Genomic DNA, 19,926 nt, shown 5'->3' on the forward strand with positions numbered 1-19,926 from the left:
AACAAACAAACAAAAAACAAAAAACCCCAAAACAAAAACTACAACAAACAAAACAGAACAAAACAAACAAACAAAAACATCAAAAAAACAAATTCTTAAATAACACATTGATTCCTATCACAGTAATAGTGAGACTTCAACTCACTACTCTCACCAATCTACAAGTCAGGGAGACAGAAAGTAAACAGAGAAATAAACTAATGGATGTTATGAATAAAATGGACCTAAGAGACATCTCCAGAATCTTTCACCCAAACACAAAAGAATGTACCTTGTTTACAGCACCACATCAAACCTTCTCCAAAGTTACCCATATAGTCAGACATAAAGCAAGGCTCAATGGATATAAGAAAATTGGAATAACACATTGTACTTTATCAAATCACCATGGAATAAACCTGGACTTAAACAACAACAGAAACAACAGAAAACCTACACTGTCATGGAAAGTGAACAACCCCACTAGTCAATGACCACTGAGTCAGGGAAGAAATGAAAAGAAAAATTAAAGACTTCCTGAAATTTAGTGAAAATGAAGGAACAACATACCCAAATATATGGGACACACACACACACACACACACACACACACACACACACACAAACAGTGCTAAAGGGAAATTTCATGGCACTAAGTGCCTTCATTTAAAAAAGGGGGGACTGCATACTAGCAACTGAACAACACACCTGAAAGCTGTAGAGAAGAAAAAAATAAACACATCTAAAAAGAGGAGATATAATCAAATAATCAATCTCTGGATTAAAATAGAAAACATAGAAACAAAGAGAACAATACACAGCATCAGGGAAACCAAGACCTGATTCTTTTAAAAAAAAAATCACCAAGATAAACAAACACTTAGCCAAACTAACTAAAAGGCAGAAAATAATATTCAAATCAGCAGAATAAGAAATGAAAAGGGAGATATAACAACAGAAACTGAGGACATTCAAAGAATCATGAGGTGTTACTTTAAAAGCCTGTATTCTACATAATTGGAAAATCTAAGGGAAATGGATGATTTTCATGATAGATTCCACTTACCAAGTCTAAATTAAGACCAGATAAAAATTTAAATAGACCTATAACTTCTAAGGAAATGGAAGAGATCATTAAAAGTCTCCCAACCAAACAAAGCCCATGGCCAGATGGTTTCAGCAAAGAATTTTACCATACCTTCAAAGAAGAGTTAATACCAATATTTCTCAAACTATTCCACAAAATATAAACATAAGCTACATTGTCAGACTTAGTCTATGAGGTCACAGGCACTCTATAACTAAACCACACAAGGACCCAATAAAGAAAGAGAAGTATAGACCAATTCCTACAATGAACACTGATGCAAAAATACTAAATAAAATACTCACAGACTGAATTGAAGTATATACCAAAAACATCATCTACCATGATGAAGTAAACTTCATTGCAGGCATGCAAGGATGGTTCAATATATAAAAATTCATCAATGTAATCCACTATATAAGCAAGCTGAAAAAATGAACATCTAATGAGATGCTGAAAAACCTTTGACAAAATCCAATGCCCTTTCATGTTAAGAATTTGGATACATCAGGGAAACAAGGTGCATACATAAAGGCAATACATAACAAGTCCATAGCCAATATCAAATTAAATTGAAAGAGACTTAAAGCCATTACACTAACAACAAGAACAAGACTAGGTTGCCACTCTCCATATCTTTTCAATATAATACTTAAAATTATAGCTAGAGCTATATGACATGTAAAGGGAATCAAGAGGATACAATTTTGGAAAAAAGAAGTCAAGGTATCACATATCACAGATTATATGTTAGTATGAATAAGTGATCCCAAAAATGTTGCCTGAGAACTCCTAAAGGTTATATACACATTTAGCAAGGTCTTTGCATATGAAATTAACTGAAATGAGCTCTAGCCCTCCTTTACACAACTGACAAATGGACTGAGAAAAAAAATTAGGGAAACAACACCCTGCACAATAGCCAGAAATAATATATCGTCATATGACGCTGTCCAAGCAAATGAAAGACCTGTATGTCAAGAGTTTCAAGTCTCTGAAGAAAGAAATTAAAAACCGTATCATAAGATAGAAAGATCGCCCTTGCTCATGGATTGGTAAGGAAAGAAATTAGGGAAACAACACCCTTCACAATAGCCAGAAATAATATATTATCATATGACGCTGTCCAAGCAAATGAAAGACCTGTAAGTCAAGAGCTTCAAGTCTCTGAAGAAAGAAATTAAAAACCATATCAGAAGATAGAAAGATCGCCCATGCTCATGGATTGGTAAGGATTAACATAGTAAAATGACCATCCTACCAAAAGCAATCTACAGACTCAATGCAATTCCCTAAAAATATCTATACAATTCTTTACAGAACTCAAAAGAAAAACTCTCAACTTCAAGTGGAAAAACAAAAGACCCAGGATATCTAAAACAATACCGTGTAATAAAAGAACTTCTGGAGGTATCAATATCACTGGTTTCAAGCTGTACTATAGAGTAATAACAAGAAACCCTTCAAGCCATTGGCATAGAACCAGATTGGCTGATAAATGGAATAAAATTGAAGATCTATCAATAAACCCACACACTAATGGACAGTTTTTGACAAAGAAACCAAAACCATACAATGTAAAGAAAATAATTTTTCAACAAATAGTGCTAGTCTAACTGGATGTCTGCATGCAGAAGAATGCAAATAGATCTATATTTATCATCCTGCACAAATCTCAAGACCAAGTGGATCAAAGACTCAACATAGAACCAGATAGAAATGAAAGTGGGGAATAACTTTGACTTCATTGGCACAGGAAGAAGCTTCTAAATCAGACTCCAACAGTTCAGATGCTAAGCTCAACAATTAATAAATAGTACCTCATGAAACTGGAAAGCTTTTGTAAGACAACAGACACTGTCAATAAGAAAAAATGGAAGCCTACATGTTGAGAAATATCTTTACCAACCCTACATCTGACAGAGGGGTAGTATCCAAGATATGTAAAGAACTTAATAAATGAAACAATTCAAATAAAAAATGGAGTACAGAGGTGAACAGAAAATTCTTAAGCGGGGACTCTCTAATGGTCAAGAAGCACCTAAAGAAATGCTCAACATTCTTAGTCATCAGGCAAATGCAAATCAAGATGACTCTGAGATTCCATTTTACACCATTCAGAATGACTAAGCACAGGTCAAGTGACAGAACATGCTGGGAAGGATGCAGAGTAAGGGGAAGACAAACTTGGGAGTGAAAACTTGTACAATCACTTTGGAAATCAATGTAGAAGTTTCTCAAAAAATTGGTAATAGTTTCACCTTAACACCCAGATAAATCTCTCGTGGGCTTGTACCAAAACAATGTTCCACCATACCACAAAGATACTTGCTCAACTATGTTTATTCATAGCAGGTCTATTCTTGTCAGCCAGAAACTGGAAATGATCCAGATGTTCTTCAACTGAAAAATGGATAAAGAAATTGTGGTACATTTATACAATGGAATACTACTCAGCTATTTAAAAAAAGGACATCATAAAAATTTCAGGCAAGTGGATGGGCTTTAAAAGTATCATCCTGAGTGAGGTAACATAGACCCAGGAATACAAATTTGGTATGTATTCACATATAAGTGGTTATTAGCCACTACAGAATCATCATGATATAATCCACATACTCAAAGAAGCTAAGTAATAAGGAGGGCTCAAGTAGGACAGTTTAATTCCCCTCAAAGTGGGGAAAACAATAGACTTTGGAAGTGTGGGAACTGGATTAAAAAGGGTGTGAGAATTAGAGTGAAGGCAGAGATCAGATGTGGGGAGAGTGTGTGTGAAATGTGAGATGCCTGGAAAACAGAGAAACTAGGGCTAGGAATGTTATCTCTGGGACATGGTAGGGACTTATGATGGAGTACTCTCCCGAGACAATTTGGGGTGACTGAAGCTGAGACTCCTAAAATCAGTGCCCATGAATATTGAAATGGCCATCTCTTAGCCAGTCAGGACTTCCAGTGGAGGGAGGGACACGCCAACCCATTCATATAATTTTCAAACCAAAATTTATCCTGCCTAAAAAATGTGCAGGGATAAAGATGGAGCAAAGATTGAGGGAAGGGCCATACAATTCCTGACCCAACTTGAGATCCACCCCTTAGGAGACAGTCAACCACTGACACTATTTTTTATACTCTTGTAGACAGAAGACTAGCATAGCTATACTCTGAAGGCTCATTATGAGATTGAAACAGATGTTGAGACACACGGCCAAACGTTAGGCTGAACTTGAGGAGTCTTGTGGAAGAGTGGGGACAAGGAAAGAAGGACCAGAAGGGGACAAGAACACCACAAGAAGACCAACAGAATCACATGTCCTAGGTGCAAGGGGACATACAGAGACAGAAGCACCAACCCAAAAGTATACACAGTCTGCACATATGTCCCTGATACATATGATAGGTGCATTTGTCTTCATGTGGGTCCTTTAGCAAGTGGAGGAGGTGCTCTCTCTGACATGGATTGTGTGGCCTGCTTTTATATGACTCGCCCCTGGTTGGGCTACCTTGTCTGGCCTCAGTAGAAGATGATACACTCAGGCCTAATGCAATTGGATGGGCAAGGGTGGGTTAGGAGTGGTGGTGGGGCTCCCATCTTTTGAAGTAAAGAAGAAGAGGAAAGGTGGTAGGGTGGAAACAAGAGGAGAGGATGGAGGGAGCTGTATTCAGGATATAAAGTGAATGAATAAATAAATAATTTTAATTAATAAAAGCAAATAAAAATGGTATCTAATTTTACTTCAATGAGAATTTCAGCACATACCATTGAATCACAGATCATTAAGTATAAGTGAACATTCTGAAGAACATTAAGATGTAATCAATTTGTGGGGCAAAGGGAATTCTACAGACTGTAAAATTGTTTTCCTGAGTTTGAATTTTAGAAACCAAATGCATATTGACACAGTAAATTCTATGTGAGATAATAAATATATTAATCCTTGAAAATAGATCTGCGGGATAACATGAAAAAATAATAGGAATTCAACAGTAATTTCAGAAATCCAGATTTTATATTGGTGCATCTGCATCTCAATTCCAAAGTCCATCACACTTATGGACTATGAAATGCCATGATCATACTCAAGAATATCCAGAAATCCATAGGAGTTTCATATTATATATATCCTCTTATTTCAAATAGGCAGTTTTTCATTTCACACACAGGAAAACATTCTGTTATTGGGACGATATATAGCTATATTTTAAGTAATACTTTTTTGTCTACTACAAAGGTATGGCCTTCAAAACGATAATATTTTTAAAAATTGTCAGTGAAAATTCAATCAAGTAAAGTAAAGTAAAAATGCTATGAGAGCTAAACTTAAGGAAAGTCACATTTCTATTAGAATAAAATATTATTAAAATAATAGTTTTATTAATCATGTCTATAATATATTTTTAATGATACCTGCATTTGCCCCATACCTCTACACCTTATTCTGCAATACCTCTACTCCATCATATTATCTTAGCAAACTAATATATCTAAGACATTATTATTAGATGTGATACTTTAGTTTTCCTCCATGAACTGTTGATTAGAGAAGAATCAGTCCATGGAATCTGACATATTTTGAAAGAACAATGGAAGCCATAGCCTCCTTTTTGATACCTTCTCTACTTTGAAAACCCTTGAAATAATACACTGCATTGCTTTTTGTATTCTATTATTGCTTTAATTTCATTGTCTTCCAATTGAAAAGATGAAAAGATATTCATCTACGTCTTTTGAAAACATGAATCTCATTAAATTTGCTATCATTACCTAGTTAAATGATGGGTATTATCTAACAAAGATAATATTGACCAGTCAGAGTTTTCAGAATTTACAACATATGGCTATTTTAACCTAGCAGTAGAAGTATTAACTAAATATAATTCTAAAGCACCTAATCATGTGCTAAGATACAAGGTGGTTTCAAAGCTGGCAATAGCTTTGGTTAAATATACTGTTACAACATCCCACCACTTATTTTCCTCAAGGCTTCCTTCATGTCTTTGTTCCTCAGACTATACACAAAGGGGTTCAGCATCTGAGGGACCACAGTGTACAACACTGAAGCCACAGCAGTCTTTCTGGTAGAGTCAGCCACTGCAGAGCTGATGTAGACACCAAACAGTGAGCCATAGAACAGGGAAACAACTGACAAATGAGACCCACACGTGGAAAGGGCTTTGTAACTGCTTCTCATTGAAGGCTTTTTTGAAATCGAGGAGACAATTTGAGCATAAGATAAAATAATGCCTCCAAATGAAAGTCCACCAAATATTACAGCTGCAAGGTATATTACTATGTTATTGATGAGGGTATCAGAACATGACAGCTTGATTATCTGAGCAAGTTCACAGAAGAATTGGGGAACTTCCAGGTATGTACAGAAGGAAAGCCGCAACACCAGCAGACTGTGGAGCAGGGCATCTGTTATGCTACTGAACAAGGAGAGCAAAGTTAGCAGAATACACATGCTTGGATTCATAATGACTGTGTATCTAAGTGGATGGCAGATGGCCACATAACGATCATAAGCCATTGCTGCAAGAAGAAAATTTTCCATTCCACCAAGAAAATTAACAAAATACAACTGTGTAAGACAATCTGTATAACTGATGCTGTTGTTCTGTCTCTGGATGTTTACCAGCATCTTGGGAACTGTGGTGGTGATGAAGCAGATGTCAGTGAAGGATAGGTTGGACAGGAAGAAGTACATGGGGGTGTGGAGGTGGGAGTCAAGGCTGATAGCCAAGATAATCATCATGTTTCCCAGCAGTGTGACCAGGTACACGAACAGGAAGAGTCCAAAGAGGATGAGCTGCAGTTCTGGATCATCTGTCAATCCCAGAAGAAAGAATTCTGAAGCAAACGTCTTATTTCTGTATTCTGTATTACTGATACATATGAGTAAATGCAGTGAACATGTATTCAAATATATGGACACAGAGCATCACCTAATAGTATGCTATATACACTTACAAAAAAACAGAAAAATTATGGGTAATAATCTTTAGAGATGACATTATATAACTCACACTTCAACAAGCTTTCTAATATGTTGCTTTTACAGTTATGCTATAAAAAACTTCATTTTAGTATATTGTGAACCCCATTGAGTAATGAAACTCATGTGTCTTCTTATCCATTACTACTGTTTACCTTTACCCAAACAATGAAATATATTCCGCTGTTCAATCATCTCTATTTTTCCACTCTAACATACTTTGTTTCCTTAACAGAAATATTCATCAACACATTTTTAGTATTAAGTGTTGTATTAAGTTTTCAGAATTCGGAGAATGAAATTCAAAATTAATACTGTATATTTTGGAATTATAGGACATCTTATTGTGGGAAAGATTATTATAGAGAGATGAAGAAATAATAGAAGCAAGAGTGGGACAAGAAAGTATAGGAGTTAGGGTAAATAAATGTAATATGTACCAATAAGACATGGCCAAAGAAAAAAAATGATAAATATAGAAAAATAAACATAGTTAGAAATTATGATATCAAAATCACCTAATGTAAGGATCTTTCCTAAGCATTTTTCAATGTTTTATATTTATATTTGCTTATTAGTCAATAGAAAAAATCAAATGTGAAGAAAATTTAACCTTCATAAGAGGAAATGCACAGGAAAATAACAAAAACTGAGCATAAGAACTCATGATGTAAGAGAAGCATTGGACATCCTGAGTTGTATTCTCTCCACTGTGGAAAGAGTAAAGTTACCACTAAGCAAGAATCATTTATGATTTGAAAAGTATTACCACAGTTTTACTCAAAACCTGTGTGCATGCTTGATTTGGAAAATATTAAAACCATAAAACCTTGTAGGTTGTAATATTGTAATCAAGTAAGATAAACACGTATAATCATCTTGGGGAAAATAGACAGCTTTTGTTCAAAATAAGGATATCTTAGTCACATTTTTGTATTGGGTGTTTTCCCTGACATCATAAGACAACTTAGTATCTCTAGTTCTCAAGATGAAAGATATAACCAAGTATGGTATTTCAATAGCTGTGAGTTTCATGTGTTTATTTTAGCATAACAATACTGGATATGAGGAAGTAAAATGTGAAAATGTCAATGCTATATGCTTCAAGTAAAAAATTTAAAAATAAATTTATTTAGATTGACAATGGATGCCAACAATGAAATCTTGAAGTTTAAATTCAGTTATTTTTCTGAAGAAAACATTAAACGCTTATTAAACATGAATAAGTATTGTGTATTTACTATAATGTATTAGGTATGAAAATTATTACATTTCCTATTTACTATATATTTTAGTTAAAACTGACACTTAATTTTACATTACTTATTTTAAACACAAAAGTGCCCAACTAAAATGTTCTACCATACAAATTCTCCAATTTCTTTTCTATTGATATTGATGTTCCAATTTTACATATTTTTGTGTATGTGAGTAGATATAGAGTATAAAGCCATAATTATGAAAAACCACAACTTCAAAACAAAGAAGAAAAATATCCCTTGTTACTAGGTGGGAGAGCAGCAGCAGGGTAAAATGTTTAAGCATGGCTTTCATACATATATAATTATATAATGTCATTCTAAAAAAGCATGTGTCTGATCTTTCATGTAACCAGCATGCAAATTCTGGAAAATTGAGATTGACAAAAGTTTAAATTTTTTTAAACATTTATGAGTTATTTTAATTTAATGTATCTTAAATATTCTTGGTGAGGAACATAGGATATCTATCTATATCTATCTATCTATCTATCTATCTATCTATCTATCTATCTATTTACCTATATTTTGGTATGTGACTGAATTCCAAATCCCATAGTGTTCTCACAGTGTCTAGGTATAATTTACAACATTTTTTTTCTGAATAGAGATTTATATTCATCTGAGGAAAAGAGAATAACCCTGAAAAATCATCGTTCTTCTTCTCTTTCCCCAAAATGCAATTAACCATAGAAAATTTTAGTACAGAAGTAATTAAAAACTGTGCTATTAATGACCAAGTGGTTTTAGAAAGAGGGTGGTATTGTGTAATTTTAGAAAAGTAAAAAAGAACACAGAACAATGATAAAAGATAGTAAAGTGCCTCTGGGCAACTTCATCCTGTTCACCGTTTTCTGTGGGCATTTTTTTTACATCACAGATTCTCATATAAGGAAGTAGAAAACACCACTAGATTGAGTTACCTTGCTGTCATCATTGTGGAATGGAGAACAGTCTAACCATGTAGTATTGGGTTGTCCAGGAACACCTACTGTTAGGAGAGAGAGCACCTCTTTGTGAGGCTTTGATTTCTTTGCCAAACACATAAGCTCATAGAGAATACTCCAAATACATTTTGTGACTGAACTAATCCTCTTGAGTCAGGTTGTAAAATCAGAGGACTTACTGCTTCTATGCCCCTTGTGGCTAAATATACAAACCATCTCATTAGAAATAATTTGGTATTGTATTGTGAATCATAATGGTGTGTAAATCCACAAAGACAACACATTAGAAGGTGGAACAACCAAACACATCCCTTTATTATTGAAGTCAAATTTAACATTCACTTTAAGCACACTGTTTCTCCTTACCTACCTCTTACCTACCTCGTGAACACGCATGTGCCACTTTTACTAGCTGGTGCCAACCTTCTGTCTCTGTTTTGACTAATAACATCCTCATCACGTAGACCTTTTTTAGACTTAGAGGTATAAAGATATTTTTTAGCTTTGTCATCTTTTTTTTTTAACTTATGAAAATTTCATACATAAGTACTTTAATTAAATCATTAACACTCTTCCAAATTCTAATATGTGCACCCACTACCTTTCAAATTTATGATGTCCTCTAATTTTTAAAAATATATTTTAAATACACTTTAAATGTAAATAGTTACACTTTAATGTTATTATGAAATGATACTATATAAATAATCATATTTGTATTAGAGAAAGACATTGTATGTATTAGCCTCTATCTTTAATCTACATATTTAATTATTTATGGACAGTTCTGTATAGTCAATTTTGAATATGACTGGTCCATATGATCCAAAATTAAATATTAAGAAGCCAACATGAATTGTCACTTGTTATTCATCTCAGACATTATAACAGGATTTAAGATAAAATATCAAAATAATTTTGATTTGCATTTCCTTAATGGATGAAGATTTTAAACGTTTCTTTAAATGTTTCTAAACAATTTGAATTTCCTCTTTTGAGCATTTTTTAAAAGATTGGTTCCTGATTTTTAATTGATGTAATTGTTTCCTTGACGCCAATTTTTTTAAGTCAAATTTTTTAATCTAAAGTAGATTCTACTGTCAGAGGTCTAGGGGAGGGTAATAGCATGAAGGAGGGAAGGAGGGTGAGAATGGGAATACACAAGTGAGGGGATGATAATCAGGATGTAATCTGAATACGTTGTAATGAAAAGATTTTTAAAAAGGAAATAAATTCTTCTTTCATACAATACATCCTAACTCCTTCCCTCCATTCCTCACAGTCCCTTCAACTCCCCTATCCTCAAGATCTGCTTCTCCCCTATTTCCTCTTCAAAACCCAGTGGGCCTCCAAGAGACACCAACCAAACATGACACAACAAGATACAACAGGACAAGGCAAAAGCCCTCATATTGATCCTGGACAAGGCAACCCAAAAGGAGTATGAATCCCATGAACAGGGAAAAGAGTTACAGATACATTTGTTCTCACTGTCAGGAGTTCCACCGAAATACCAACATAACAGCGGCAACATGTATGCTGATGACCTCGTACAGCCCTATGAATGCTCCTTACTTGCAGTTTCAGTCTATGTGAGCCTACATGTCCCTGCTTTTTTGGTTCACTGGGCATGTTATTCTGGTGCCCTCCAACCACTCTGACTCCTATAATCTTTCTTCCCTCTTGTTGGAAAGGTTCCCCTGTCTCCACGGGGAAGAACATGATGAAGGCCTCCAGTTTTGACTTCTCTCTGCATCATGTCTAACTGTGGATCACAGCACTATCTCCCATCTTTTGACAGAGGATGCCTCCCTGATGATGACTGGACAAAGCTTTAATCTAGCACAGATCAACGCAGGTTCCATGTTTGCCACTCAGTCTCCGTGAGCCTCTATGAGCCATGCTTAGTTAATTCTGTGGGTTATGTTCTCCTGGTATCCTCCAACCCTCTGACACCTGGAATTTGTTCTCTGAGCTCCAAAGCGATGGACTCAAAGGAGATCTCCAATTTGAGCTTTCTCTATGCCTAACGGACAGCTGTGGGTCTCTGCGTTTGCTCCAATCTACTGCTGGAGGATGGCTCATTGATGACTGCCCGCCTAGGTATGAGTACAGCAGTTTAAGAATAAGATTAAGATTAAGAATCATTTTATTTATTTCTTTTTTCTTTTCCTTTTTTTGTTTTTTGTTTTTGTTTGTTTGTTTGTTTTGTTTCATTTCTTGAGAGAGGGTTTCTATTGTAGTCCTCGCTGTCTTGGCCTCACTTTGTTGACCAGGCTGGCCTTGAACTGACAGAGACTTGCCAGCCTCTGCCTCCCCAGTCCTGGGATTAAAGGTGAGCACCACCACACTTGGCTGTTTTATTATTTTCTATTTCTATCCTGTCTCTGGGCTATACATCCTGGATTCTCTGGTCATGCAGGTGTTGTCATGCATGGGATTCCTCTTGTGGCATTCAGTCTTGAATTACAGCTGGTAACTCGGACAGTCAGGATAAATTGTAGGACAAGAGTTTTGTGGCTGAGTTGGAGTCCCATTCCCACCACTGGAAGCCTTACCTGGCTGCAGAAATAAAAAGCACAGTTGGGGATTAGGTCCTCTATTACTAGGAGGCCTGGCTAAGGTGACTCTCATAGGCTCCTGGAAGTTTCTACTGCACTGAGTTTGCACATCAGTTCCCGTCATCACTCCCCATACACTCCGTCCCTCCACACAACTCCTGATAATTTTATAAAAATATCAAGAGTCATCATTAAATATATGATTGAAACTCCATGTACACATTAATTTACAAACTAGTAGATTTTCATTATTTACTAAAAAGCACTCTTACCCACTTCAGGTGGGAGGGAGAATTTGTTCTGCCACTATGGGAATAATTATGGCATTTCCCTGGGGAGATGGGTTATTGTCCTGCCTCAAGATGTTTCTGTGTCACTTTTGTGCATATACTCAAAGGGTGCCTGACAGGATTCAGGCAGTTACTTCAGTTTTCTTCTTTCTGTTGAGACTTGCTTAGTGTCTGAGTATGTGGTCAGTTTTGGAGAAAAGTCCATGAGGTGTAGAGAAGAAGTTACATTCTTTTGTACTTAGGTGAAATGTTCTGTACATATTTGTTGGGTTCAATTGGTTCATAATATCTGATATCTCCAGCATTTCTGTTTGGTTCTTTTTTGGATGTCTGTCCATGGGTGAGAGTCAGATACACAATTATCACACTATGAGTGTGTAAGGGTCAATTTGTGATTAAAACTATAGTTTGGGGGAAGTTATGTTAAGAATTAAATTGCTATCTTAATGAATTTTTTATTTGATGAATATAGTTTCCTTCACTATTTTAATTAGCTTTGATTTGAAGTATATTTGTTAGATTTTTTTAAATGGCTATACCAGTTTGATTTTTCGCTTCATTTACTAAGAATATTTTTCCAACCCTTTACCCTGAGGGAATGTCTGACCTTGATGGGGTAATGTGTTTCTTAGATGTTGTTATTATGAATGAAGATCACAAATGTTCAATTTTACCAATGAAAACTCAGGTGCCAGATATTGGGGTGAAAACCTAGTAGCTCAGAGAGGTATAGAAAATACTTAGCTGATCTCTGATTCAGCTCATGTCCCAAAGAACAAATAGTCTTTAGCCAAAAGCCAAAAGCCCAAGAGCCTTTTAGCTCATTTGTCAGTCCAGGAAGAAAAGCCAAAATGTAAAAGGCAAAAAAAAAAAAAAAAAAAAAAAAGAGCCTAAGATCTAAAGAACTAAAGAGCAAAATAAATTAATTAATTAAATAAAAAATCCCTGCCCCTCCCCTAACTCTGGGGGTTTCCTTTTTTGGTGAGTTATATCTCTCCTAGGGCAAAATGTTGTTTTATTTTGTTTTGCTTTTGCAATAGAAAAAGTATCACCTCTCAATTAAAAATTTTTAAAAAGTTTTTTTAAATTTTAAAGCATATATACATTTAAGTATATTTATTATTAGATTACAAAGAACATTCACTTTGAATTTCACCCTCCTTTTGCAAATGGTTTTTAAGTTTAATTATTGTAATTCATTTACTTTTTAAAGATTTATTTATTATGTAGAAATATTCTGCCTGCATGTATACCTGCACACCAGAAGAGGCCACCAGATTTCATTAGAGATGGCTGTGAGCTACCATGTGGTTGCTGGCAGTTGAACTCAGGAACTTTGGAAGAGCAGATGGTGCTCTTGACCTCTGAGCCATCACCTGCCACTACCTCTCAAATGTGTGCCTACCAAGTGCTGGGATTAAAGATTTGAACCACCACACCTGGACCTAAATTTTTCTGTAACTGGAGTGTGCTCTGTGTCAGGATGGGCTTGAACTCAAAGATCTGCATGCTTCTGTCTCCTCAGTGCTGAGATTAAAGGCATACACTTCCTTAGTGCTGGAATTAAAGGTGTGAACTATCACCACCCTGCTCGTTATAACTCTACAATTTAGAAAACAACTGATTGCCTGTATCTGCTGGGATAAAATGCATGAACTACTACTGCCTTGCACAAAGTTTTTTTTCATCTTAGCTCCAAATTACACCAACTCTTAGAGATTTAGAAAATACGTTTGAACTGTAGCAATTTTTAATGTACTTAAATTATTTTAAATCTCTTGTATTTTTAATGCCAAACAATAAAACTATCCATTTTATTTAAGAAGAAAACTCAGAAGCTGATGTCCAGGATGGCATGGAACATGTGGCAATTTATAGTCTAATATTCTAACATGGAATTAAGACAACCTAGTTTGCATGTCATGCCAGTAAGCCAAGTCCTCCTTTGGAAAAATAACATTTTTTAAAATAACTTTATTTTTGTTTTTATATGTCTGATTATCTGTTTTACACATAGGGCAGATGGCACCTTTTAAAGATCAATGGCTGTTGTGTCCTGCTTCTGGACAACCTGGACAATATGACTTTCTTGATAATACCATTTAATATTTTTTTCTCAGAAGCATTTGTTATTTTATAGTTTGTTTCTGAGATTAGAGGAATGTTAATCTTTGTTTTTCATTGCTGGAACAAATCACATCCCCACAAATTCATGGCTATATTAGCCACATATGGTTTTAATTTTCCTATTAGTTCTACTGTCCCTCTACATTCAACCCATTTGGAAATTTGTTTCACCTGAGATAAAGTCTTACTCTCCAGAACCCGTATATCTACTTCCTCCAGGGACCAATATTGATGCCAAGATTTTGATGAAATTATTATTATTTATGCTCTTATGTCTATTAAACCTTCAATTCCAATGCCATTAATTTTTATTTTTTTGATTAGGTCTCTGATAATTTATAGAAGTCTGCCAAAATGTTTGTTTTGTGATGTGATTTTTTTTCTTGAAAAAAAATCTATTGAAGCTATTTGGTCTCTGATCACATTGATATCAAAGCTGTTTTTAACAATAGGCATTAGAAAAGATTTAACTGATCTCTGGATGACTGAATTTAATTTGATGTTAGGGCCTTCAGGAGTCTACCTTCAGGACTGCATTGGATCAATGAATACAGATCATAAGTCCAATGTAGGTCTCTGCCATACCTTCTGCATATTCCAGATGAGAGAGACATTCATTTAGAATTATCTCTAGAAACACCCTTGTTTATAGCAATGCCTTTCCAGCAATTTGTTGTACCTGCATTCAAGAGACTCCAAGGAGCTGATTCTGATGTGATCACACAAGAGTCTTTGTTACAAGCTTGAGCTCAGGCCCATCCCATTACCAATGCAGTGGTTCTCACATGTGAGGCCCTGAACCCAGGGAGAGAAGGATTTTTATTGATTGCAGCAAGCAAGCAAGTTAGTTTCCAGTCTGGCAAGACTTTCATTGATTGACATTTGTAGGGGAATATTGTGCTTTAAACTAATTGGTCCAAGACCAGTGCCAAACAACAAATAGCTATCTTTTAGAAAATCTGAAGAAGTTGCTAGACTTTTTGGTACTTTTGTTTATTCTATGTTTGTGCCAAGTGTACATTCTTCAGTTTTTCCTGGAACTGGAGTTCAGCATTAAGTCACCCTAGTTCAGAATGGAGGTTATAAGCAAAATGGAGTCACTTTGGTTTGTCAGTTCCCCCTCAGACTAGTTCCTTGAAGGCCAGTCATGGACCATCTGTGAGCTCATATTCTTCACTGCCCATGTTTTGGAAGGGCTAGGAGTGGGTTCACATTACCATCAGCTGAATAGCCTCCAGTCATTCTTTTATAAAAGTGACCAGCTTATTAAAAATAGAGAGCCCAAAAGTCAATAGTATCATCAGAATGAGGAGGGGGCAAAGCAAGGTTAAGATAAAAGTGGTCAGCCAAGGCGAACTACTGAACTAGGACTCACAGCATCCCTCTTTGGCCTTATAGTCATTTTCTCTTAGGGGCTGACTTTCTCTAACCTTGGCCAGAGACTCTTTGATGATGCCTGAATGATCTACATAGAAATAGAATTCTTCCCTTAGGGCAGTAGGAATAAGTCTAAACCTCTTCTATTTTGAAGGGAAACCTCTTCCAATGAAGGTAAGGGCTCCTATAAGTGAGATATAGACTTTTGTAGATTTTGGATGTTTGCATCTACTGTTGCTCTAAGGATATGATAGTTGTGACCCTGCAAAGTTATAGCTGAGATCCTCATTGCTGCTCCTGCCATCCCCAACGTCAGAAGGACAGACAAGGTAATATTAATGAAGGCTTCTCTTTTCTGGCAGTTAGGGTGGAGGGGTCCCTGGCCCATCAGGGCTCTGTCCATATCTTAGTCTGAGTGGTAAGTGATTCTGGGGACACTTACTACTAGCTGTACTAGGACATAGAAATCTAATGGCTGGTTAAGGATGTGGAAGGATTATAGACATTATCCTAGGTGAAGGCAATTTGGGCAGGTCTTGCCTCCAGCTACACTGCTTGGAAACACCACCAATACCCCCACTGAGATGGACAATGTTGAAGGCTGGGAGGAACCATCCTGGGTCCAGAATTCAGGAACCAGACCAGAGACTTCAGCCAGGCCATTATATTTGTAATTGAACATCCATGGGAGGAGGATCCAGGAGCAAGACCAGCCATGTTGTCAGGTGGAGAGGAGAGGGCTGCAGGTTTGGAACAAACAGGAGTGCACATGGGTTGGGTAAAGGACCAGCATGCAGTCTGGATCAATGTGGAGGCCAGAGATACCTAGGGACCTGTCCCATGATGCAGACATGGGAAGGTTTATTCTTATTTCCATTTAACCTTTTTTTCCCTCTTGTATTGGATAGTTGGGTTGTATAGTAAAGTTTAATTGTTAAAAAACAGAGCCATGTGGGACCTGATGAGTTCTGCAATTTCTAATGATATGAGGGAAGGTTTAAAATTAGAAGATACAGAAATGCTGTATCACAACTACTGTTGCAAAATTCTTTCTTGCTTTATATTTAGAGGGGATTTTCTGTTTTTTGGTTGCTCTTTCATTATATTTCATTCTTAGAAAGATTAGAAAAAAGACTAGTAAGATAGAAAGCCCAGAAGGGTCAGATAATTCTAACCTTTTGGAAAAAATTTCAGATTTGACTGGATAGATGCAAAGAATGAGGATAGAAAATGAAGGGATGGGAAAGTGAATAGCATTTTTGGTAAATGAGAATGAAGAAGGACAGAAAAATAGAGAAACCGGAAAGCCTGAAAAAAGTGGAAGAGTCAATAAGATCTAGCCCTTTGGAAAGAATTACTGACTTGACTGAACAAATGGGCAAAAAGAAAAAAAACACCAAAAAACCCAAATAAAGACAAAAACAAAAAAGCAAAACAAACAAACAAAAAACAAGAAGGATTGAAAAGGCAAAGGGCACCTTTGGTTAAAATGGTGGAGAATATCAGAAACCAGAGGAAAAGGAAGGCAGACAGACCAAAGGTTCTTTGGAGGAAAATGCCCCAATGGAGAACACCTCCAGAGTTGCCCAGACACCTTCATCTTTTCCAGTCACTTTAAGACATGTCCCTGCTCAAAATGGTGCTGAGGGTTAGCAGGAAATGGCATAGCATTCTGTAGACATAATGGATTTAAAACATTTTAAGGAAGCTGTTGTCAAATATGATATGCACTCTGCCTTTGTTAAACAAATGTTAAACAGGTGGGCCATGCAGAATAGACTTCTTCCCCAAGACTGGAAGAAATTAGTTTCATCAGTATTAGAAGCATTTACAGTGTAAACTACATTTACAGTGGTTATCATGGTGGTGAACTGAGGCTGTAAGAATAGAGCAAGAAAACACAACAAGGGGAATAAATATTAATAGAGATCAGTTGCTTGGTGAAAGATAATATACTAATATAAGAGAACAAATACATTTGAAGATAGAGTGATTGAACAATGTTATATTGCAGCCTTGAGAGCTGGTAGAGGAACCTGAGAAAACAACTATTCCATTTACTAAAGTATTTCAAGGACCTGGGGAACCCTTCACAGAATTTTTGCAGAGATTAGGATCTGCTATGGATAGGGTGTTGCCAGATTCTGACACCAAACAGGCATTAAAATGTATCATGGCTTATGAGAATGCAAATACTGAATATAAGATGGTAATTAGACCATTAAAGGAAAGAGGTGCTCCATTAGATGATTGGGTAAAGGAGACAGTTAATATTAACTCCTAGGAGTATCAAAACAATATTGTGGGACAAGCTATAGCCAGAGAACCCCCAGATACCATTATACCTGGTGCTTTAGTTGTGGTAAAATTGGTCATGTACAAAGAAACAGTAGAGATAAAAAACAGCACAATAAACTGGAAGAAAACATAACTCATAGGAGAGAAAAAGGAGGTTCTGGCAATAATGGTAATGAGATGCCAAGACTTCCAGGATACTGCTTTTGCTCTGGGAAAGGTAAACATTGGTCTAGGGATTGTCAATTTAAAAGATGTGCAAGGCAATATCTTGCTGACAGGAAATAGATGGAGGGCCCAATTTGTTCAGAGCCCCGTAAACAATGGCAGCCAAATTCCCTTGGCCAGGCCAGAAGTAACATACCTGTAGGAAAATGGGAACCGAGTGTTAATGACTTAATGCATGCTACAAAAGGCATTGCAGTCTTGGATCTGGCTTCAAATATGTCTCTTATCCTATCTCCACAGGTTGAATGTTACTAACTAAAAACTGGTGGTTGGTCCTTTGCCTTCAGGCACAGTATGAATGGTTCTAGGAAGAAGTCGGCTGACTTCTCATGATTTTATTGTGCATGCCAGTATTATAGATAGAGATTCTAAGGAGGAAATAAGAATCATGGCATGTGTAAAGAAGATGAAAATTAATGCTTGGGATAGAATTGCTCAACTGTTTCTGTTTCCTTACATTAAGGCCAAAGCCACTCCAGTGGAAAGGACTGGTGCATTTGGCGGCACAGGGACATGTGTGTTCTGGCAAACAATATTTAATGATCAGAGACCTAAATTAATTATACAAATGAATGGTGTTAAAATAAAAGTTATGGTGGACACAGAATCTGATGTATCAATCATATCTCAGAAGTCCTGGAACCCAAATTGGCCACTTCAGAATGTTTATACAGAAATTATAGGAATTGGTAAATTATCTCAAATAAAACAAAGTGTGCAGTGGCCTGAGTGTGGGGGACCAGAAGGGCAGAGAGGGAAGCTGAGACCCTTATGTGGCTGACATACCCATAAATCTATGGGGAAGAGATCTCTTACAACAATGGGGGTACTCAGATTAATATTCCTGCAATTACAGATATAAACAACGTTGAAACTAGAGGTAAATGGTACATACTTCTAGGTAAAACATTAATCTAAGTAATCAGTAGTGACCACAAGCTATGTCCACTGTCCAACCTCAGAAACTCTCAGGTTTAGAATATCCAAATTTATAAGAAAGGACACTGCTGAGATACCAATAGCCTTGACCCTAAAATGGATTTCAAACAGACCTGTATGGCAGGAGCAGTGGCCCTTAACAAAAGAAAAGTTACAAGCACTTCACTGTTTAGTGAAAGAGCATCTGGAGGATAGAAAAATGTACATGGGGGTATGGAAATGGGAATCTGAACTGATGGTCAGGGTGATGAGTACGTTCCCAATAAACGTGACCAGGTACATAAACAGGAACAGTCCAAAGAGAATGGGCTGCAATTCTGGATCATCTGAAAGTCCCAAGAGCAGGAATTCTATTGCATGTGTTTGATCTGTGGATTCCATGTTGTCTAGGAGACTTGTGGGAAAAAAACAGACATTAAGACATAAAAAAGTTTACCAAAGGTACCTCACTATAGAAAAATTTTCACTTTTGAAGTAACTCTCAATCTTGATTTCCCTCTCCATTTTGCTGTCATATCATTGTTTCTTCTGCTCTCTTCTTTGTTATGTTCAATTTATTGAATGTTTTCTTTTTCCCTCATTGAAACACTAGATAATAATTATATAAAACACTGTGTATGACAGAAAATTCTCCAACTTATGAATCCAGCCCTCCATATAAAAAAAATTACTCACAGCCTATAAATAAATAGAACTAATATCAATTATGCTTCAAATTAGATATATATCATTTTAATTTTTGTCTCATTACTTTTTTGTGTATGCAAAAGATAAAATTATTGTATAAGAGATTTGTGTTGTAATATGCATGACTGATTCAACATCAATCTTTATGGGAATATTG

General features: G+C 36.1%; 1 protein-coding gene across 1 annotated transcript; it reads right to left on the reverse strand.

The window, feature by feature from the left end:
• Positions 1–6,015: 6,015 nt before the first annotated feature.
• Positions 6,016–19,463, reverse strand: LOC311598396 (olfactory receptor 7G2-like; the record flags this gene model as incomplete). Its single annotated transcript, XM_084783452.1, has 2 exons — positions 6,016–6,819; positions 19,338–19,463. 2 exons carry the CDS (start codon positions 19,461–19,463, stop codon positions 6,016–6,018), a joined length of 930 nt encoding a protein of 309 aa, XP_084639578.1.
• Positions 19,464–19,926: the final 463 nt, after the last annotated feature.

The sequence above is a fragment of the Acomys minous genome (assembly GCF_964271855.1).
Source record: "Acomys minous genome assembly, chromosome: 5".
NCBI lineage: Eukaryota > Metazoa > Chordata > Mammalia > Rodentia > Muridae > Acomys > Acomys minous.